We start from the raw sequence: 24,584 nt of genomic DNA on the forward strand, positions 1-24,584 counted from the left end.
ACTCAGGTTTTAAAATTTCAATTATCTCTGACTTATCCCTCTCTCTCCCCTACATGAGACTGTTAAGTATTGTTGATTCTACTTCTGTAATATCACAATTTGGTTTCCCCTATTTCATTCCATTTTTATTCCCAATATTACCCTCATTACAACCTGAATTATCGTCTTTATTTTCAGTTTTCCACCTCAAGACGGTGTGTGCATTTTGATTGCCCCTTCATCAAACCCCACCCCATTTTCTTATTAGGGCAAGATAGATTTCTATACCCCAATGCCTGTATGTCTTACTTCCCAGCTGCATGTAAAAACAATTTTTAACATTCGTTTTTAAAACTCTGAGTTCCACATTCTCTCTCCTCCTCCCCACCAACCCCCATTGAAAAGGCAAACGATTCGATATAGGTCATACATGTGCAGTCATGTAAAACACTTCAATATGTAAGGGATGATTGAATACTGTTTCCACAGAAATTATATGGAACATAATTTGAAGTCATACTGAGGGCTAATGTAAGAGATAAAACTGCTTGTAATAGAAGGCAATAGGGGATGCTGGCAGTCTGTTAATCAGCATATCCAAAAGCAGACTCCTCTTTTGTTTTGAGAAGGTGATCAAAAACTGTCAGACTGGGTGTGGTTCACCAAAGACAAGGTCCATTAACCCAAAATATCTTCTGAACATCTTCACCCTGCCTAAATTCTTTCCATTCCTCAAAGCCTAGCTAAAAATGCTGCCACTTTTATTAAGCATCCCGTTCATTCCTGCCATATGTTAGCTCTCCCTCTGAAAATTTTATATCTTTATTATATTATATGCTATATTTTAACTTAGTGATTTGTGTAGGTCTTGTTTCCTATACTAAGCTATAAATTCTTGGAGGACAGTTTTATTTATGTCCCCCATGGTATTTAGTCTCTTATGAATGGTCAGTATTTGCTAAGTGAATGAAGATTGTATTGTGATAAAATTTTCTTACTCCTAATTTTGTTTTCTCTCATCAAAGACAATGCCCAATACGACTTAATTAATCAACAATGACTAAGCAACTATATGAAAAGTAAGGTGCTAGATGAGGCACTCAACTCTGAATTCTGCAGAAGCAAGAATCTTCATCCCATCTATTTTCTGATTTTGTTGCTGCTGTGCTCTACCCTACAAAGGGGATCTCCACAGACCGTACTAAGAGTAGCTAAGCCACTCAACTATGAATTCCCTGGGATCATGCATCCTTTATCTTCACACCTTCCCAACTTCTGTTTGGAGAACTGTAATCAACATATCATTGTCTCTGGAGAGGGTATATCCATGACACCTATTGTTCCATTCTATGACCTAGTGACTTTCCAGGCAAAATACTCTTCCCCTTCACCCCTATGTTTCTATTTGTGTTGCCTATCTATATTAAAATGTTAGCTCCTTTGGCCTGGACAGTCTCACTTCTGCCCACCCAAGTCATGTTTTACTCAGGACTTTGCCACCACAGTTTTGCTATTTTCTCCCTACATCCCCTGGCAGCATTCTTCTGCCAATGCTAAGTGCCTCCCAGAATCTGCATACTGAGGAAGGGCCCAGAGCTGCAAAGCAAAAAACAAAAACTAGCCAACTACTCTTCTGACATTTGTGCAAATTTTTAAGACAAAGTCAGATGAAAAAACTTTCATTTTTCCAAAATGTTATGTATTGTTATTAAGATGAAGTTAAAACAGCAGAATATTAACCGTAAGAAGAGTGAAAATTAGTGACAAATAACATAATACCTTAGAGTTTTAGGCACGAGAAATTCTTTTAAAAAGTAAAAATAAACAATTTACCATCTTTCTCACTAGACTGATCGTCCTCTCTCTTTTTCTTGTCCTCCTTTTTCTTTCTATCTCCCTTTTGATCTCTTTTGTTAATTTCTGCATTACCTGATTTTAAATTGATAAAGTTAATCCAAACATCTTTTGATAGCTAAACTGGTAAGCACAAATGCTAAATTATTTACCTTAAAATCAAATAATATAGGCCAAATCCAAGTTTTTGAATTGTGTCTGCATTCTTATCTGAATATTCAATATATTTTTCAAGTGAGGGGTATCTAAACAGTAAAATATACTGTATTTAAAACGGCTTTAAATACTCAATAGAAGATGATTCAGATACCCAGGTCTTGTAAATTCTTACTACTGAAAAATTAATGTGACCAAATCATGTAATTTAAGTTGGAAAATTAATTCCACTGAGAAAAAAAAAATGAAAATGCATATATTAAGCACATACAATGTGCTGAATCCCGTGTTAAATGCTGGAAATACAAATACAAAAGCAAAGTCACTATCCACCTTTAAGGAGCTTATATTCTAAAGGGGGCAACAATTTACACAGGGGAGATTGTAGCCAGGGAGTGGCACCTTCAGTCAGGTAAATTACTAGAATGGTGAGTTAGAGTCACATGGGAGTACTGAAATATCCTATCACCCAGAAACAATGGTAGAGTTGATCTGATGATTGATACACACACACACACACCTCAAAATGGTATCTTCGAGAAATTTTCTCCTTAAAAAGTCCAGGTGTATTATAAGTGGAATTTTAAAAACATGCATATCCCTAAATGTCTATTTCTGAATACATGAAAGGAAAAAAAAAAAGCTATCATGTGCCATGCACTAGGTATCATCGGGGTCCTATGGTACCCTGAAAGATTTCACTTAACAGAAAATTCAATCTTACTAAATAAGAAATACTGAGATCCAAAAGACCAAAGATTTAGATGAGTTTGAGACAATTTCTTAAAGTAGTACCTTCCTACGAGATAACCTAAAGGATACTTAGGTAGAATTTCTATTCAAACTTTAAAAAACAAATGAATAAAAACCTTCCTCCTCCCCTAACAGATACTTCATGGACATTTTTTATTTTTTGCAGAAAAGTGACATAGTATTTCAGGTCTGAAAAGGTAAATTATATCAGTTTATTTTGTTTTTGCATACAGAATCATTTCCCCTTAGAAATAATGTAATAAGTTGGGTTTCTAGGTAACACAAAAATCTAGCACGAATATCTTAAGTTTTCACTCATTTATTCTTGATTAAATTCAAGTACTTAAGATATTACTAATAGAATAATTTCAACTATAGCAAATCACTATTTCTATAAGAAAAAAGCATTTACAACTTGGGTTGCTAGGTATTTCTTTGTCTCTAATCCTTTCTCCACTTTCATGAGAAGCCAACTAACTCTAGATCAACTAAGAAAAAAGCATTTACAACTTGGGTTGCTAGGTATTTCTTTGTCTCTAATCTTTTCTCCACTTTCATGAGAAGCCAACTAACTCTAGGTCAACTAGTTGTTCTCCAGATAACTGAATTAGGAACCAAAGGATACCAACTACTAGAAAGAGTTACATACTCTGAGGGGTTGGTCTACCCATAACCCAAATATATAAGGGTAAATTCACTGTTCACAAAGTAATGTTGATTATTCAAGGTTTGAATATTCAAAGAATTTAACAAGGTCTTTGGTTGGGTTGGTATTACTTTTATTCAAAACCTACTAAAAATGGCCAGGGACAGGAAGAGATAGTAAAACTTCAAGTAAGTATAAAGTTGAATTAGTAATTAACAGTTCTACAAGAAAGGAAAAAACTTAGCAAGAATAAATTGGTCTATGTCTACTACTACTGTGATGAAAATCCATAAATTTGGCAATCTCTTCTGCACTATTAAATCTAGTTACTAAAAATCTAGGATTTGTCAACTTCAGTAACGGCAAATTTGACTTCCCCAACATAGAAACTCTTGAAACATTTTTTTTTCCAAACAAAGGAAATTACAAAGTACATGAAATTTAAACACAGATTCCCAAGCATAAGTAAAGATGCTAGGAAGAAAAAAATACATCATTTAGTGCGCTTCAGCTTAGACAGTGACTCATCATTACACTTGAATGATGATCTCATAATCTTGTCTCAAAATGAAAAATCACTAAAATAATTTAAATAACACTATAACAACTTATAATTCTTTCAGTTTAGTTTTTTTTTTAAGAGTAAATTAACAGCTCCAACACAGAAGACAAATGCATTTGCTTCCTTATTTTCATTCAATAAAATGTTCCAATTAACTTAGAAAAGGGCATTTTCAGCATTAAGTTTAAATGTACCAATAAAATGAAAATAATGAAAACCAGATATTACCAAGTGGTGCTTTGAGAAATCGCCGCTCAATGCCTTGTTCTATTTGAAGTAGTGCAGTTGCCAGGCAATGAACCACTTTACTGACTGGCTGTGGTGTGTTTGTATTGGCTGAAACAGTATTTGGCACTTCAGTTTTGGTTCCAAGCAGTCTATGATTTAAACAATAAAAGATTTCATGTATATTTAAAAAGTGGTAGGTAAGTCTTTTAGATATGATGTAAAATTTTCTAACTTAATATAATTTTGCCTGTCTTCTTAGAAAAGATTTATATGGATATTGGTAAATTTGAGTAAATGGACTGTTAAGACTGTGTCTGCTCTTCTTAAATCTTGGCAGTTTTTCTATAGGATAGCATTATTCTCATGGTTTCATTAAGACCTGTAAAGAACAAGATATTCTGCCATATTAGTGTTAAGTAAAAAAATCCAAATGTTTTGCCTGGGGCAGGTTCCAACCAAAAATCTGATCACATTGATCCAGTAATAATTTTGCCGAAAGATCTAGGAAATATTCAATTTTGTACTGTGGAATTACAACTTTTATTTTTCCCTACACATTTAAGTTTAGAATTTAAAGTAGCAAGAGCAACCTCTTTTACAAATCATTACAAATTACAGATCACTGAATACAATTATCTCATTAAACAGTTAAGAAAATGATACCCAAGAGAAGTTCAGTCACTTCTGACTTACCAGGAAGGAGTCACAAGTGTTAAGTGGCAAAGCTGGGCTTGGAACCTAGTTCTGACTCCACATCAGTACATTTTCTACTAAAACTTGATGCTTCCCTTATTCTAATCACCACATCTTAAGAAAATATTATATTGAAATGTATAGTATTAAATTGTAATAGATTAGGATAATTATTGCAAGTCATTTTTAGGATTCAAAGATACATTAACTCATTGGTCAAAAACGTATTTGTACTACTAACTCTATGTATACAGATTAAATGAGAGGTGAAATGGCTTAGTAGATAAAAATTGGAATCAGGAAGACCTAGGTCCAAGTTGGCTAGGGGACCATAAGCAGGTTACTTAATCTTTTAGTGTCCTAGGCAACTTTTTTAAGACTGTTTCAACAATCCGGCTAGCAGCTTCTGTGGGGGTGTAAGATCCACCCACAGCCAGCACCCAGAAAGCTGCCAACAGCACAGGTTCTTTTGATCTGCTTTAATAAGGAAAGCAAGGTGAAGGGGTTGACAAGCTTACTTTAATCCAGCATACAAATATCATTCACTTAGTTCAGGTGAAAAAACCAGCACCCTGAACTTCAGAGCAAATTACAAACAAAGTACAAACATCAACAGACAGACCCAATACAGGTTCATAGTTACCAACATCTAGGTTCAGCCCGGGAGCTCAGAACAAAGGCTGGCCCAGAGTCACTCACACCACCAGTGCTGTGGGGAAGAGCTTCAGAGAAGAGGAGGCCAACCCCTGGCTTTATATCTTTTTCAGCATCAGAGGTGAGTCACACATGCGACTCACCCACGTGACCTAGGATCGTCACAAAGAGGCGGACTTAAACCCACGTGGTCTAAAAGCCTCTGCTGTCCCAGACATGTAAACTAGGCCCTCCCTGGAGTTAGCCCCACCTTGGGCCCCACCCCAGTCACCAATCCGTACCCACATGTGTGTTGGTGTGTTCAAAATGGGCTCCTTAGCACTTAGTTCAACAAGTACCCTTGAAGAGCTTGGCTTTTGTTTGCTTTAAGTAATTCAGTGTATTTCACTGAGCCTTACTAGGTGTTAAGCCCCAGGCCCAAACCCCTATTAGGTGTAAAACCTTAGTGGGTGTGGATTGGCAACTAAGCTGGGGCCCACTCCAGGAAGGGCCTGGTTTACATGTCTGGGACAGCAGGTCACGTGGGTGAGTCGCACGTGTGACTCACCCCTGACGCTGAAAAAGATATAAAACCAGGGGTTGGCCTCCTCTTCTCTGAAGCTCTTCCCCACAGCACTGGTGGTGCGAGTGACTCTGGACCAGCCTTTGTTCTGAGCTCCCGGGCTGAACCTAGATGTTGATAACTATGAATCTGTATTGGGTCTGTCTGTTGATGTTTGTAATTTGTTTGTATTTTGTTCTGACGTTCAGGGTGCTGGATTTTTCCCCTCAACTAAGTGAATGCTGTCCGTATGCTGGATTAAAGTAAGCTTGTCAACTCCTTTACCTTGCTTTCCTTAGTTAAGCAGATCAAAAGAACCTGTGCTGTTGGCAGCTTTCTGGGTGCTGGTTGTGGGTGGATCTTACACCCCCCACAGAAGCTGCTAGCCGGATCGTTGAAATAAAGACCAAAGTTACAAAAGAGTCACTGATCTGCATCAGCTAAGGGAGTTTCCACAGTGGGAGTTCTGTAGACCAATGAAATAACAGATCTAGGAACCTCTCTCATAGACAAAATCCATCTCTCCTTTATACAAAGAACTATGCCTTTCCCTCTCCCCCATCCCCTGCAAAGAGATCAATGAATAAACATTTTAAATGGTGAAGAGCAATATTAAGTTTTCTATAACGAAATCATACCAGAATAATTTGACTTGCAAGAAAAAGTATGACTATGTCTGTTGGAGAAAAAAAACTTTAAAATGTATCTTACCTGTCTTTTACAATGAACTTTGCTTGATCATCAATTTCCATTTCTTCCACATCTTCATTTACAGATTTAATGATCCCATTTTCCCTGTTTTCCTCACTTAGTAGTTCATACCGTCCTTTTTCTAAGGCTGCTCTCCAAGTTTGTCTGTCTGCAACCTGACTCAGAATACATGTATTTGGTTACCTTGAATAAATGAAACCTATTGTTGCTAAGTACTACAGTGTCCAACAGAAAAAAAAAAAGAAAATGGAAAGAATAACAGGCTTTGTTTGGCTACTTTTGTGCTTTATTATGCTGCAACTCATGTTTACCAACATTTTACTTCAATGAGGATCTGAAATTTAACTTCTTTAACTACCCAACACACAGATGAGAATCACAAAGCCAACAAAAATAGCCTCTCAGCCAAAAAAGATAGCAGCTTATATAATTAGAATCCTTTAGGACTCCACTTAGAGATTACATGGATTTCAGACATAATTCTAACTAGCTCAGTTACACTTTCCTAGCCCATTGATACCAAAGGAATAGACAGCTTTCTTAGGGAAGGATGACAAAACACACACACACACACACACACACACACACACATTTTTTCTGCTACAAAGAGCAAAAGAATAAGGACCTGAATGTATAGAACTCTGGGTCCAAGAGGAGGAACAAAAGGTTCTGGGTCTTTCTTTTTTTAAAAATGCAACTGTTATTTTCAGTTCCCAATTTTCTCCCTCCTAACTATCCCTCTCCCTCCCACTGAAAAGGCAAGAAAATCAAAAACCTGTTACAAATCTGCATAGTCAAGAAAAACGAATATCCAGATTAGTTATGTCAAAAAGAAAAGAAAAAAATGCTTCAATCTGCATTCTAAGTCGAAGCAGACATTCTATATCTTTCTGAATAACTCCTCAAAGTATTACTACATACGTAAAAGAATGCATATTCATAACGACTTTGGAGAAAGATTTCCATTTAAGTTACCACACAAACAGGAACACAATACACAAACAACAATAAAGGTAATGTACAAACCTTGACTGCCCCTAGTGTTCCTTGGTAGATTCTTTCTTCGATGTCCAAAAGAAAATCTCTAAGCCTCAATTCAAGCTGCTTTTCTGCAGATATTTGGAATGTATCATGTGTACTTGATATTTTTCCTCGGCCACAAATAGGTTTGCTATCATTCTGAAGTTTATCTGTAACAGTGAACAAGTATATTGAGTTATTAGGATTTTTAATTGTTATCTTCTAATTACTTTATACAACCCCAAAACATTAAACACCATTTGAGCACTGAATACCCCTATTCCACCTGCATTTGCATCTGAGAACAAAAGAAATGGAGTTTTCTTGTGACATGTCTAAGTCACAAAAACTATTCTACTGGTTCAAATACAGGGTGCGGCTCTTCCTGCTCAAGTCATTATACAGAAAGTATGAATAAGTCTTATAATTGATGTTAATTTTGGTGTATTTTTTTTTATCAAAAGCAGTCTGATTTTTAAAATGTGAACTCTATTCAGACCAATATAGTAATGAAATATTCTGTTTTGTTAAAAAAAGACCTTTGTGGGCCAGCCAGGAGGGAAGGAAGAGTAGGAAAGATGGGTACAAGTAGAAGAATGGGAAAAAACATACAACGAATTACAGTAAGAACAAGAAATGATACCTTACATTTCTGGGAATAAGAAGTAAAGAAATGACAGGTTTGGCAACACACTGGATAATGCAGGGCAGAGAGGGAGGTTAGATAGTGATGAATTCAGGATGACTCTAAGGTTATGATCCCTAGAGACTGGGAGAATAATGTTGCCCTCTACAGTAATAGGAAGAAGTGGGTGGGGGAGGGGGTTCTGTTTAAGGAGAAAGATAATGAGTTCTGTTGGAAATGCTGAATTTAAGATGTTGACTGCACTGGAAGTGATCCCATTCAAGATGTTTGAAAGCCGCTTGGGAGATTTAAGACAGCATCAGCTGAATAATTAGGGCAGAATAGGTAGATCTGAGAATCAAAAGCATAATTAAATCCATGGGAGCTGATAAGATCACCAAGTAAAGTAGTATAGAGGGAGAAGAAAAAGAGGGCCCAGATGTGACACCTGGATGAGGATCCAACAAAGGAAACTGCAGTGTGGTCAGATGGGGGCAGAACTAGAACAGAGCCATGACCTGAAAACTCAGAAAGCATCAAGGGTAAGAGATGTAAGGAACATAAAATTAACAGGTTTGGCAACAGAGTGAGATGTGGAGAATGAATTGTCAAGGATGTAGAAAGTGATCCTGATTGAGTGGGAGGATGGGGGCGCCCTCCACAGCAATAAGGAAGTTTGGAAGCATAGGAGGCTTTGGGTGGTCAAGATAATGAGTTCAGTTTTGGACATCTTGAGTTTAAAATGTTCAACAGGCAATTGGACATCAAGGTCAAAGTAGGTCAGAGGTCTGGGAATCACTAACACAAAGGTGACAATTGAAGAATCCATGGGATCTGATGAGATCAATAGCTGAAATAGGACCAGGACAGAGCCCTGATCCCAAGTTTTGCAGGAGTGGCCTGAAAGACTAAGAAAAGGAGACTGAGAAGGACTGGTCAAGATAGATGGGAAGAGAAGCAGGAAAAAGTAGTAGTATAAAAATCTAGAGAGAACAGAGAATTGAGGAGAAGGTGTCAAATGCTGCAGAGAAATGAGGGATGAGGACTAAAAAAAGGTTATTAGATTTGGCCAGTGAGAGATTGTTAGTAACTTTGGAGACAACAGTGTCAGTTGAATGAGGGTTATAGGGAGTTAAGACAGTGGGAAGAAAGAAACTGGAGGCACCTACTACAGATGAGCTTCTCAAGGGGAGGAGAGATGTGGTATAGCTAATGGGTGATAAATGGTTTGTAAGCAGAAGGGAAGCAGGCAGTAGCCGGGGAAGGACTGAAAATAAATGAGAGTAGAGATGATAAAGTGGGGAAAAAATGCTGGAAAGGTTGAGATGGAATGGCTTCAATTGTGTGTATGGAGCAGTTTGCTTTGATAAAGAGAAAGGCTACCTCTTCAATGAGATAGAGGTGAGGGAGATAGTAGCAAAAGGCATATGGGTGATGTGAGATAAGGAAGAAGAGGGAGTTCTCATTGAATAGAGACAAAGTTCTTAGCTGAGAGGGTAGGGGAGGAGACTTGGAAGGTTTGAGAGGGAAAAAGGTTTGGAAAAGCCACCGTGAGTGGGACAGTAAATCGGGGAGGTAAAACAATTGCCTTATAGAAGTGAGGGTCCAGCTAAAGTTATGTAACACAAATTTGTAGTGGACCCAATCAGCATAGTTTCATGCTTTGTTTTTACAGCTTTGTTCATTAGCATGTGTGTAGGAGGCAAAGGGTCAAGAGGATAGAACAGTGCAGAGCTGAGCTGGTTTATGCAGAGAAAAAAATGCAATGCTGAATCCCGAAGAACTAATTTACAACTCAACTTTTGAAATACATCCCATTCAATTGAGGACTGTCTATACTAGGGGGAGAAATATCTATAAAAATTATATGGTAAATCAAATTCTTGATAGTCAAGATGGAAAAGAAATAACTGCCAAAACTTAACATAGTGACAATGCCTATATCAGAGGTTTGAGAGAGTTAAGTTCCCCCCTTTCTTACCACTTTCCCCCATTATTTCCTTTGAATTCTTTACTTTTTGTTTCTCAAAATGAATTTCATTTTTCTCTACCTCCATAAATTAACTCTTTAGTAGTTTTATCAGAATGGCACCAAATATGTTTATTACCTACAGTTCCACTGCCATTTTTTATATTAATAGAACACAACTGTAAGCAATTAATTTCTCTCCAACTATTTAAATCTGTATTTCTGTAAAGAACTGTTTCACAGTTGTATTCATATACTTCCTGTGTACAAGTTTTTGTATCTGAACTTCCAGATGTTAAACATTTTTGTAATTGTGTTGAATTTTTAAATCTCTTTCTATGGTGTTTTTTGTCAGTACCATAAAGGCTGATTATTATTATTTTATATTCTGCTGCCTGATGAAGTTATTGTTTCAATTAATTTTCATGTAGATGCACTCTAAGGTTGAAGCAACTTGGTATGTCACCTACAAAACAAAAAAGTTTTCCATTTGCCTATACTTATTTTCTCAGTTTCTTTCACTTGTCTTTATTCCTATAGCGAGCCTTGTTAGAAGTGTTTAAGACAATAGTGGAGATGATAAAAGCACTCATTTTAACCTCTGATTTTATTCTAAAGGCCTTTTGGTTTTAGACAGACACGGTCATTTGTAGCCATGCTTTTCAATGTTTTTAGCAAAAAGGGGGACTTGATTTTATTAAAAGTTTCTATCTTCCATAGTTATTTTTAATTAATATGCTCTATTATCTATTATGCCTAATATTTTTCCTTCTGTTAGTTATATTATACATTCCTGACAAATTCAACTAGGTGTTAGTAAGTTAATCTTATATAATGTGATACATAATGTGGTTGTAGCCAATTTGCTATTATTGTATTCAATATTTTTGCTTCAATACTAATTAGGGATATTGACCTAAAGTTTCCTTCCTCTATTTGTCTCACCCAGATTTTGTTACCAAGACCATATTTGCATCATAGGAATTTGACAGGCTACTTTCTTTCCCTGTTTTTACAATTAGTGAAATAATGTTAGAATTTTTCTTTGAGTTCACTCATAAATTCATCCAGTCTTTTTTTCCTCTGGAGTTCCTTCATAACTTGTTCACTCTTTTTCCTGAGGTTTGGTCATTTAAAATTCTCTTTGTGTCTTTTTTTAAATTTTTTTGTAGAAATTCCTACATTTTATTTATCATTTTTTGTTAACATAATAATTGGGTAAAATAGTAATTTTATCTATTTCATTAGTTTAAAAAATTCCTATATTTCATCAGCAGATTTTTTCACTGTTGAATTTTCATCTCTTCTTTGATTTTTTTTTTTGGAGGAGGGTAAAGCAAAGCAATTGGAGTTAAGTGACTTGCCCAAGGTCACACACACAGTAAGTGTCAAGTGTTTGAGGCCGAATTTAACTCAGGTCCTCCTGACTCCAGGGCTGGTGCTCTATTCACTGCATCACCTAGCTTCCCCTTCTTTGATTTTCAGAATTTCAAAAGTTACATTTCAGATTATTTGATTTTTTGCTTTTCTAATTTTTCCAATGGAACTGATCTTCTTAGTTGCTGAAAGCATTTTAGAGAAAGACGTTTTTCTCTAAATCAGATATTCTCAAACTTATTAGGTCTATTGTCCCCTTAAAAAAAATATTCAGTGCCCTTTTTAACAGTTTTTTAAAAATTTGCATCATTTCAAAAAACTATAAAAATACATACTTTTAAAATGACAGATCTTAAGTTTAATAATTCATTGTGAATTTGTGGGTCTTTTTCTTGAATTGAAACTTCAATCATGTAGTATTGCATCATGTAATCATACAGTATCATACTGTAAACAAGTCATTACACATACATATTTCTGCCGATGCATGCTGCACTTCCCAACAATGTGTGACATGCCTGCCTGCCAACTCTTACTTGTTAAGACCTGTAAGGCAGACTTGACCACTGATCAGTTATAACTTGCATTTTGTATATTTGGAAAATAACACTACGACTTTAACTCTGTTACACAACAGATGAAACATGTACAAATGGTTTTTAAAAATTTTCTTCTCTTCTTTCCCTATGCTTTCACCGCCCCCTTATTTTTAATTCAATACCCCCCGCCCCCTGTAATTGTACCTGAGGCTACTACCACCCTTGGATCATTCCAGCACCTCCAGTATAACCCATTTTGGGAACCTATGCAAAATGGTGCTTTGATTATATTCCAAAAGTTTTGGTATTTTGTTTTCCTTGATGAATTTAACTCTTTCCATGATTTATTATTTGGCCTAACAAGTCTTTAGAATTAAATCATTTTAGGTTCTACTTGTTTGAATCATTTCCCCAAAATATTGTCTAGTAATAATTTTTTTTGTGGTTAGTATAAGAGGTGTTTTCGTTAATATTTTGGCTTTTCTGCATCTGTGGATGAGGTTTTTAAGCTCAATACATTAATGTGGTCACTATTTGTAAATGTGTGCCACACAGCTGAGAAATACCTATCTTCCTCCTTTGCATGAACATCCAGTAAAGCACTACAGATCATTTAACTTTCTAAAGTTCAAATGCTTAATTTCTTTCTTGTTTAATCTTGTTAGATTTATCTAGATCTGAGATGGGGCACATAGTTGTCCTCATCTAATACAGATTTGCTGGCTATTTCTCTGTATAATGTTTAAAAAAAATTATTTAGATGGTATGCCAGTCTGTGGATATTTAAGTTAAATACTGGTATTATTTTTAAGATTATCTGCGATACCTTTAAGGAAAATGCATTTTTCTGTTTAGCTCTCTTAATCACATCTATTTTTATTGCTGCCTCACCTAAGCTAAAGATCATTTCCCCTGCTTTATAAAAATTTGTTTGAATTATATAATGAATTCCATTCTGGCCCTTCAGTTAAAAGTGTGACTCTCTGTACCAAGTATACTTCTTATCAACATATTAGATTCATTCTAATTCATTCTGTTCATATTTAAATGAGTTTGTCTCATTCAGGTTCCCTGTTATGACTGTTAATTATGTTTTTACTTCTATCATCATTTTTCTCTCGTTTTTCCTTGCCCCCTTCTTTACAAATATGAAGGGAGTAGAGAAAGAAAAGACGTGATCAATGTGGGCATTCTAAAACTGAAGTAAGTGGTCTGGTACTACTCTTGCCTCTCTATTCTCCCCAAGTTCAGACATTTGTGTCTGGTTCTCACACTTTGTTTCTTTGGATTCCCTTCTTTATGATAAACCCTCTGAAGGTGAAGTTTGTTTTGCTTGTGACTATTCCCTCTGCAATTCTACTCTCCTTTATTTTCTTTTCCTAGTACATGCTCTCTTTCCTTTATTGAGGTGAACCTTTTTTTTCTACAGGGTGTTCCTAAAGTCTGGACATATAGGTAAAAATGCGTATTTTCAAGAAAAAAAATGAATGAAATTTTCAACATTTTATTTGGAATATTAACAAATAACATCTTCAATATGATTTCCATCATTTGTGATGCAAAGGTTGATTCGCTTTGCAAGATTCACATGAACTCGATGCAATAAATCCACATTGGGGTCAATTTTACCACATTCACTCTTTATGCATTCAATCAAGTGTGTTGCATCTGTGATTTTCATTGAGTACACCTTCTCCTTTAGCATACCCCAGAAAAAGAAGTCAATGGGGCTAGTCTGTTAATATTCTGATATTTCTGTGTCCAGACTTTAGGGACACCCTGTACCTCAAATTGTGTTTTTTCAATCTTTATCAAATTTAGAGTGAGAGAAGTTCTGTATTACTATCCAGGATGAAATATGTAATTCCATGTTCAGCTTAATGTCCTTCATAACCCAGCCCATTCCTATCTTTCCAGTCTTCTTACATTTTCCTCTCCTCCACATCGACACAGGACTTCTTGCTATACCTTCAACAATATCCTATCAGGACATTTTCACCTGCCGTGCCTCACAAGTGGAACTCTCTCCCTCCTCATTCTCTGTCTCTTGACCTCTTTGGCTTCCTCCGAGTCCCAGCTAAAATCCCATCAGAGAACTTAGCACACTGCCTGGCACATTAATAAATGTTTGCTGACTTGACTTGAAATTTAGATGATTAGCTCCTCTACTACCCCTTCACTCTTCTTGCCTAGGTTCCTTTCATTCCAATGTTTGCTTTTCAAAGTTTTGCTTAGCTCTGGTCTTTTCACGATAAATGACTAAAAGTTAACTATTCCCCTAAGGGTTCATATTTTCCTCTTACAGGATCATACACTCAGTTTTTCAGGCTTTGTTTATTATTGGTTATAAGCATTGATATTTTGCCTGAAACTCATCTTTCCAAAGTGTATCTGTCTTCTTAGTTGTACCCTCTCTACAGCCTTTTAATGCTGATCACTTCTTGTCAAGGTATAATAACAATCTAGATTTGAAGATCTTTCCCACCCATTAATAGGCCATGTGACCTGCTTACATCACAGAAAGCCTAAGTCACATGTGGTGGGAGGAGCTTGCTGAGAGGAAAAGAAAAGGGTGTCACAGGAAATGCTCAGAGAGAGCAGTTAGAACTAAGGGAGAGAATGGATGTGATTGCTGTGAGTGTATTTGTGGGAAGGCCCCAGCGGGGGGTGGGGGTGGGGCAAAATGGTTTTGGGACAGAGTGGTTCTCTGCTGTGATACTGTGTGTATTGAACTCTTTGCTGCTGTGGTGGACTGGGCTTATTTGGTTCTGGGATTTGGTCATCTGGTGAATGAATAAATGTTATACTTTTATCTTCTATATGGACAGTCTCTTACATTTTGCAATACAGAACTACGTAGGCATATTCACGATTATCATTGATACTGTGTTTATTGCCTTGCTAATACGCAAGGTTTTCAGGACATCACTCTCCTGGTTCTCCTCCTACCTATCTGACCATTCCTTCGCAGTCTCCTCATCCAGATCATACCCTAATCACAGGTGCCTCTCAGCATTCTTTCCTTGGCCCTCTTCTCTCTATATATATTATTTCATTTAGTGATCTCATCAGTTCTAGTGGATTCAGTTACCATTCTTACACTGATGATTCTCAAATCTACCAGTCCCAACCTCTGCTGACCTGAACCCTACATCTCCAAATGTCTTTCAGACCTCTCAAACTGAATGTCCAGTAGTCATCTTGAATTCAACATGTCTAAAACAGAACTCATTATTTTCCTCCCTAAACCCTACCCATCTCTTAGCTTCCCCCTATTACTATATTGCATCCTCCCAGTTCCTCAGGCTCAAAAACTAGGAGTTTTATTCTTGGATTCTTCACTATTTCTTCCCTTTCTGCATGTTCCCCTCATTATCCAATTTGTTGCCAAGACTTGTCCATTTCACTTTTGCACCATCTCTTGAATACAGCCTTCTCTCCTCTAATGCTGCCACTGTTTTGGTGAAGGCCCTCATCATCTCATGCCTCAGCTGACAACCTTCTGGCAGCTCAGCCTTCCTCAAGTTTCACCCTACTCCAACCTATCCACCATTCAGCCACAAAAATGATTTTCCTGAAAAAGGACTAGCCATGTCACCACTCCCCCCCACCTCTCTCTTCCCAATCAATAAACTCCAGTGGCTCCCTATGGTTCAAGGATCAAATGCAAAATCCCTTGGCCTTCAAAATCCTTCATAACCCAGCACCCTCTCACCTTTCATGTCTTCTTACTCCTTAACTCCCCACCACACACTATTTGATTAAATGACATTGGCTTCCTAGACACTCTGTATGTCTTGTGGTATGTTCTCTGGCTGTCCTCCAAGCCAGGCCCTGTCATTCTTCACAATGATAACAGCATCTGGTTCTGTTCTCAACTTTTGTACTGACAGGTTGGGGTCAGCCATCAACCTTCAAGTTCCTGATTAATGTTATCTCAGTTGGCTTACTATTCCCTTGTTCAGAGTATTAGTTGGTTAATTATGTTTGGTGGAATGTACAAGGGCTTCCCTATTGTGGCACTTCTTCCTGACACCAGAAGACTTTTAATGTTCTTAACTGGATGAAGAAAGTTACGTCTGTTTCCTTTTAGTTTTCTTTATCATAGGACTTTTCAGATATTTGCTAAGCTAGGCTTCTCTTATGAACTTTCACACTGCCATCTTAAATGAAAGTCCTCCAAATAAATTTCAAAAAATAATTAAGTTAGAAAAGTTAACACACAGAAAAGCTGATCAAAAGAGCTCCTTCAAAACTAATTCTCTAAAACAAAGTATCAATCACACGGTCCCCATCTCTTCTGAGCATGGCCCAAAGCAGATTAAAATGCAGATGAGGATAACAAAATAAATGAAAATGCAATAAAAATAATGTTTATGTGGTTTTCTAAGTCAATATGTGCCAGCAGGGATTCCTTATGTAAGGTTTAAGTGGATCCTGCATTTCTGTTTGCATTTGATACCATGGCCTTGAAAGACTACATGAAGCATTCAGAGTATTATAGCAATAACATGCAGAACCAAGAAAACACCACAGAAAAACAGCATACACATTAAAGAACATTAAAACCTACCCCCAACTTAGCAGGGAAGAAAGGAACTATGATTGTGGTATGTGGCATATGACTATCTGATAAAATTTTGTCAGGTGGTTTTTACATAAATGCTTTTTTTTTTACAAGGAGTAGTTCAACAGAAGGTATTTAAGGCAAAATGACTGTGGTACACGCATTAATAAAACCTTTAACACTGTAATAAAAAATGTGGCTAAGAACTTAACACAATAGCTATTTTTTCAAACTAGAGTGATAAAAATCAAAAATAAATTACATTAAATACAACTTTACCTGGAATATGAAATTTTTCTTTAGAAAAATTGGCCAGTTGTTCATATATTCTACCTTTTTCTTGTAGAAGAGTTTCTTTTAAGGCACTTTCTCTATATCCTCGGGAATTAAGAGCCTCGATTAGTTGGTCTAGCTGCTCCCGAGAACTATAAAAACACCACCGATTTGGCTTGCGCACTGGCCTTGGTAGCTGGGTAGAGTTGGCATTGGAGGTAGATTCAGACTTAAAAGATTCTGCAGTTTCATTTGATTCTTGAAGTTCACTTGTCACTACAGACTGTACATTATTTTGAAATGATGATGATTTAGGCAACAACATGTCTTCAGTGAGACCAGAATAATCTTCTTCTATAAACAATCCAGGAACAGAAGGGAAAATCCAGTAACGCCTATACATGCGATCACGACCTAAGGGAAAAATATTGGTACACGCTGTGGCACTTTGAATTTTTTCCAAAAGATCTTTCTCCTTTTTCTGTTGTTCCTGTTTTAAAGTTTTCTCTTCATCAGCAGTAAGTGGTTCAGTCTTTGAGTAACCAGAATCTTCTTGACTTAAGAATTCTTTAAATCCATTTTGCCCTCTTTTTCCTACAAACGGAAAGATAGTTAATGCCATATTTAGAATTTTCACTAGAATTATCATAATAAAACAGGTTTTCACACAACACTTTTATGCTTTACATAGTTTCATTTTTTCCATCACATGCCTCACTGGAGGGCCTAACAACCCTGGGAAAGAAATCAGTGTCATGAAACTGGAGTTTTCAAATAGTATAGGGACACTTACACCAATGCATAGCATAATAGTTTAAAGATACCCAGTTATAAGAATAAGAAAATAGATATGAAATTAAATAGATCTGAAACAAAAGAAATATATGTATTAATTATACTTTCTAATCTAAATACTTTTTTTTTTTGCAGGGAGGAAAGCAGGACAATTGGGGTTAAGTGACTTGCCCAATGTCACACAGCTAGTAAGTGTGTCAAGTGTCTGAGGCTGGATTTGAACTCAGGTCCTCCTGACTTCAAGGTCAGTGCTCTACTCACTGCGCCACCTAGCTGCCCCCAATACCACTCTTCTTAAGCCTCCCTAGCCCCAAAGAGAACCAATCCATTCCAATATGGATTAAGGAACATCTTTAATGTTATCTTAATAGTTAAAATTTCCAATTGTTTCATTAACTATGCAAATACAATATGTCTCACTGACTGTCTAAAGGTGACTGCTATAAAACATTAATCAATTTTATAACTAAGAAATTATTGCTTTGGCACCACAAACAATCTTTAAAATACTGTCTCAGTCTAATCACTGACATTAGTATACTTTTTTCCCTGAAGGTAAAGTAAGTGTAATTCAACATCTAACTATTCTAAGTAATAGTGCCAAAATAGAGGAAAGAAATCACAGGGAATATGTTCATTCAGTTTTGTTCACACTATCATAGAATGCGAAAGGCCTCAGAAACACCGAGTTCAAACCATACCTGAAACAAGATTCTGCTCTACAACAAACCCTGATGTTGCTTGAAGACCTCTAGAGAGAAGGAACCTATTACCTAAGGTAGCCCTCATTCTACTTTTGTCTTACATTAATTACATCAAGCCTTCTGGGGTCAAGCAGAATTAAGTTCTCTCCTCTGGCCAATTTCCATCTTATTAACATCTTTCCTAAAACTTGGTGCCCAGAACTGAAAACAATAAGCTACATTTAAGCTAAGCAGAGTACAGGAGGACTATCTATCACCTCCCTCCTCCAGGATACTATGGCCTCTCAATGTAATCTAAGTTTGCATTAGCTTTTCTCAGTCGTCATATCTCACTATTTTCTCAGATTGAACAAGAAGTCCACTAAAAGACCAAGAACTTCTTTAGATGAACTGCTATCTAGACCTACCTTCCCCATAGGCTTATGAAGCCTATTTTGACATCTTAAAATTTCATTTTATTACATTCAGTCCAATGTTTTAGCCTATTAAGGTTTTTTATTTCTTGATTCTGTCATCCAACGGATTATCTAACACTTCCAGTTTTATGTCAGCTGCAAATTTTATAAGCATGCTATTTATATCTCCATTCAAGTCACTTAAAGAAATGTTAAGCAGTGCAAGGCCAAGTACACATCTCAGGGGTGCTCTACTATAGAATTTTTTTTCAGGACACTATTCAATCATTAATGACTACTCTAGATCCAGTTTTTCTACTAGTTTCAAAATCAAATTAACTATATCCTACTAATTATACTATTATGTAGCTCATGCATTGATTCATTTTGTCTACAAGAATATGAAATTTTAAAACACAATGTCTTAAAATCTCCATAAACTTTCATTTACAGCATTATTAATCTACCAGTGTAGTTAACTTTTCAAAAAAAAAAATGAAGTTAGTCTGGCATGATTTCTTGATGAAACCATATTGGCTAATTTGTAATTGCCACTTACAAAAAAACTGAAGTTTAGTGGCTTATAGGCTTCCCCTTCTTGGTACCTCCTCCATCTTATGAATAAAATGGACTAACAGCATTTTACTCATTATTGTTAAGAACTGGATAAACATTTGATAATGATTTTTATAATCAAGAAAATAAGGACAGGGACTGGTCTTGTGATTTCATTGGTATAGGAAACTAATTTTATAGGAAACACTGGTGAGGAAACTTCCTATACCAGTATAGATTAGCACCTTCTCTATAATTTATAGACTTAGGGAGCTAACTAGGGTACTTTAAGGGCCCTGAAATTATGTTGTCAAAGATGGGAATGAACCTAGAGTTTCTGGATATTGAGGCTGGCTCTATACCCACTATACCACATGGCTGCTTTTTAAAGCTTCATTTTTAAATTAACTGAAAAAAGAAAGCAAAAGCAACAGTAATTACCTCTTCTTCTTTTATGCAATACCAAATCTTCTTCATCCTCTGTGGCTGTATCCTGATCCTGTTCTTTCTGTTCAATTTCTTTGCTTTCAGTGCTAGTATCAATATCTTCTCGTTCTTCTTCCCTTAATAATACATTATCAAATTCACTAAGCATATATACAACATGATATAGTCAAGTATACTAACTATCCATAAGGCATTTTATTTCCATCTCTAGAAACTTGAAAATTTCCTCAATTCCATAAATATGATTCTATATTTCTAACATAGCATTAAAAATCTTATAATTCATATAAGTCTTATATGAATTGACAGTGAAAACACATATACAATGACTACAGCAATATGTATTATGTATGTATATGCATATGTATATATGGAGAAAATTACAAAACAAAACTGTATGCAAACTATAAAGCACAACTCAATTATAACAATAATAAATGTTTGGCCCTGAAGAAGAGTTGAGAAAGTACACTACTTCCTTGACTTCAATTGCAGAAGGGGTAAGTTAAGGATGTGGAATATTGCATAAACTGTCATAAATAGTCAGTATGTTGTTTAGTTTAACTGAACTGCTTTTTTCCTTCTGTAAGAATAGCTAACATTTATAAAGTACTTTAATTTGAATTTTACTCCTTTTGTTAGAATAGCTAAGTTTATACAGCACTTTAAAGTTTTGTTTTATAATTTCATTTGATCCTCACAACAAACTCTGAGAGGTTTTATTATCTTCATTTAACAGATGAGGAAAATGAGGAAATAAATAGCAACAATAAATAGCAGTTAAGTAACTTGACCAGGGTCACATGGTATCTGAGGCAGGATTCAAAACTCGGGTCTTTCTGACTCCAAACCTAGTGCTTAAGGAATGGCTCACAGGGTAGAAATAACATATATATAAATAAATAGTATTAAAAAAAAAATCAACCAAAAACTATTACTTTATTTGCCAAAATAAAAAAAGAAGTATCCATGCAATATATTTCATGGAAACTCAAAATTATAGCCAGTTGAATTCCCAACTAGGAATTTTCTACCTCTTTAGTTATTTATACTTGGCTGGGGTAAGGTTTAATTAGGACTCTGAAGATACAGTATTTTATATTATTATGTTTCATCTACATTATAGATTAAATATTTTTATCATTAATAATAATTTCCATGGGGAAAATGTGTAAAAGCTACAAACATAAATTTATAAACAAACTTTTGCAACACAGCTTATTTGATGTCAGCTTCTAATACTTAAATTCAATATCTGACAAGATATTACGAGTTCACTGTACTAAAACTGCTTTTCTAAATTACAGAAACACTTTAGAAATTGTAAGATGTTCTGTAACATTTACTTTCCATAAAACTTGAGGATTTCAAAAATATTACTGAGTAGGCTAGTAACTAAAGTCATACCCAGTAGATACTTCTGCTGTAGGATTTCTTTGTTCTTCTTCCTTAAGTTTTTCTTCTTTTTCTTTCATCTTTTGTTCTTGTTCTTTAAGTTTCTCTTCCCTCCTTTTACGAATCCTAATCATGAAGATAATAAGATGCTTCAGCTTATTTAAAGTGTGGAGTATCGCAAGTACTATCTGAATCTTTTCCTTAATTACAAGGACATAGAAGATACTATTTTTAGCACTGGATTGTCAATTACAGCCCCAAAGGTCTAGAAAACAAAATTTATAAATCCCTTTGAAGCCAAGATTAACAAGCCAAGTAGATTTTAATTTACATTTATATAGCATTTTAAGGTTTATAAATCTCATGTGATAATCACAAGAATTCTGAGGTGGACAGTGTGTTTTATTCCCAATTTACAGATGAAGGAACAAAGATTTGCCCAAAGTCACAAAAGTACCAGACCTATGACTCAAATACAGGTCTTCTAACCCTAAGCCCAGGATTTCCCCCCCCCACATCGCACTAAGCCATGTGTAAAGGAGGAACATAAAGGAAAGGTAGAAAAGTATTTGCCACAGATGAGCCAACTTCTATTTGAATACTAAGTTACAGTCATACATCTCTGGTAACTTTATCTGATTCAGACCTTGCTGCTGCTTCTTCCCTCTCTTTTCGATGTTGCTCTGCCTTGAGCTCCCGGAACTCCTGTTTGGCCTGTCTTAATATGTCTACATAGTCTTCAATAAAATCCCTAGTGGAGACAAGGGTCAGTAGTTTCCCACACAGAGCGTGAAGTATCTTCATCTTCTCCCCTGTTAAAAATCATGAATATGATTTCTAAATTATAAATAATAGGAGCATATAAAATCCCTAGTTCCTGTGATCTAATGCAAAAATGCCTAATAAAGGAAAAGAGCTGTCTTAAACATATGAAATAGAACATCTAAAGAAAAAAAATGACTCAATATAGACATTACCTCAAATGGCACTTAGATGTAATGATTACATTTTAAAATACATCAACAAAAGTCTTATTCATCAATTAAAAGACATAGTAGGTTTTATGGTTCATGTTGAATCATTCACCCTTTACTAATTTTTAAGGTATTTATACACAAAAGACAGAACTCAACTTCAAACTAAATTAAAACACGGCTTTTGGCAGCAAATAAATGTAGGTCTATAAAATACTTTCTTCACATTGTGTTTTGAGGTAGGTAGTACGTGCAATGTTTTACAGTCCCATAGAGAAAAACAGCTTGGAGAGAGATTAAAGTATCTAGTCTAGCAAATACCAGAGCTGGGTCTCAAACTTGCCCTTTTGACTTTTAATGCTCCATTACACCATACTGCCTTATCCCTGATGCTATTTATCATTTTGCTGTTGAAACTCTTCCTTAGGTTTTACTAAAACCTAAATATAAAACCGGTAACTAAAATCCTATACTTGTTTTTCTTTACTACCTTGCTATTACTTCTGTCAGTAATTCCATTTATTCCCAAAGCTTCAAGTAAGGATCTTTCCTAAAAGTTTTAGCCCGAACTTCTCCAAGTCCATTTCAGGGTATATATGACCTTAGATGGGGAGAAAAATTACGTGTATTTTCATTAAACTCTAAATGAAATTCAGCAATCACTTCAATTATGAATTTTTTTTTCAACCTATATTATTCTAAAGAGTTCACAGGATTCACCATACCATCAAAAGGGTCCTGCCTACAGGACAGCTTTACCTTGATGCTCGTACCACCACCCCAATACCTTTTTGAAAACCAGACTCATCATAACCCCTCAATTCAAATTCACTATTTTTGTTAATGGAAACCATCCTACCCTATCATTCAGGCTTTAAAAACCCTGAAGTTGATGGGGTGCTTGGACCCCAATTCCAAGACCATATTTCTCCCTAGCCTCAAAATACTATCCTTGGCAGTTTCTCCCCAGTCCAAGGACACTATGCCTAGCAATTACTCATGAGTAGGCCTCCGCAAAACACTTCTCTCTCTCCCTGGTAGAGTAACAAACCTCACCTGTTGGAATTATTAGTTTGAACTGCCTTTCTACTGGCTCATAAAGATATTTAGTACCCATTGGACTATCTATACCAACTCCCTACCTCATTATACACATCCTAGACTTTAGACCTACGTATACTCCCTACATCTATTAAACAAGGCATTGATTGGTGGCAGCCTGAGCAATCCTCAGTCGGCCCTTACTACTAGTTAACTTAATGATATATCACACCTCCCTGTGGATAAAGGGTCTAACTATATGCACATTAGTACTATATATTCGTGTTTTTCATACCTTATACTTTAAGATTTTCTTTAAAAGTCTTCCAAATCTTTAATTACAACTCCTGATGCATTGGTCTTTCAGGTTAAGATACCTTATTACCATGACTATAATAAAGAGACATTTTAAAGTCTTTCCTTTTATTTTAACATTTAATGGAAGGCATGGTTATAGACTGACCATTAAAAATGTCTCTTTAGTACATTCATTCCATAAGCATTTGAATATCTGGGTACCTAGCAATATATTAAAATATTTAGGAGTAAAAATAAAGAAGACATGACTCCTGATTAGTAAGACAATTATCTAGTTGAATAAACAAAAACTACATATGTAAAACTGGCATAGTTGGTTGGGGGTGGGAAAAGCACTAGGTAGGCAGTCTGGTTCTATTCTCACATTAATGCCAATATTAATAAAGGTCTGACCTCTGGCTATGTGAAATAAGGGGACAGGTGGAAGATGGTCTGGAGGTAACACTGCTAAGACTTGGAAACTGACAGGAAATAGGGAGTCAGAAATAGGAAGAGTCAAGGATAACAATGAGGTTTTGAACCCAGGTTATTAAAAGGTTAGTTGTACCCTTGATACAGAAAAGTTAGGAAAAGGAGTAGGCTTAGGGGGAAAGTTAATGAGCTCTATCTTGAACATACTGAATTTGAGACACCTATGTGACATATGAGCAGTTGTAGAGCTAGAACTCAGGAGAGAGATGCATGCTAAATGTGTAGATTTGGGAGTCTTCTACAAAGAGAAAGTAATTGACGCAAAGGGAGTTATGAAATCATGGAGAGTAGAGAAAAAGGAGCAGTACCAGGATAGAGTTCCAGGGTATACCCCCAAACAGG

General features: G+C 35.9%; 1 protein-coding gene across 1 annotated transcript in view; it reads right to left on the reverse strand.

Annotated features, from left to right (window-relative positions):
* BAZ1A (bromodomain adjacent to zinc finger domain 1A) overlaps positions 1–24,584 on the reverse strand; it is a 118,881-nt gene that overhangs the window by 18,762 nt on the left and 75,535 nt on the right. The window contains exons 15-21 of the mRNA XM_036751188.1: positions 22,085–22,250; positions 21,451–21,564; positions 20,038–20,159; positions 17,154–17,741; positions 7,804–7,967; positions 6,778–6,932; positions 4,179–4,327 (exon numbers count right to left, since the gene is read on the reverse strand). Coding sequence (XP_036607083.1) covers positions 4,179–4,327; positions 6,778–6,932; positions 7,804–7,967; positions 17,154–17,741; positions 20,038–20,159; positions 21,451–21,564; positions 22,085–22,250 — 1,458 coding nt within the window. The remainder of the gene's footprint in view (positions 1–4,178; positions 4,328–6,777; positions 6,933–7,803; positions 7,968–17,153; positions 17,742–20,037; positions 20,160–21,450; positions 21,565–22,084; positions 22,251–24,584) is intronic.

The sequence above is a fragment of the Trichosurus vulpecula genome, chromosome 3 (genome assembly GCF_011100635.1).
Source record: "Trichosurus vulpecula isolate mTriVul1 chromosome 3, mTriVul1.pri, whole genome shotgun sequence".
NCBI lineage: Eukaryota > Metazoa > Chordata > Mammalia > Diprotodontia > Phalangeridae > Trichosurus > Trichosurus vulpecula.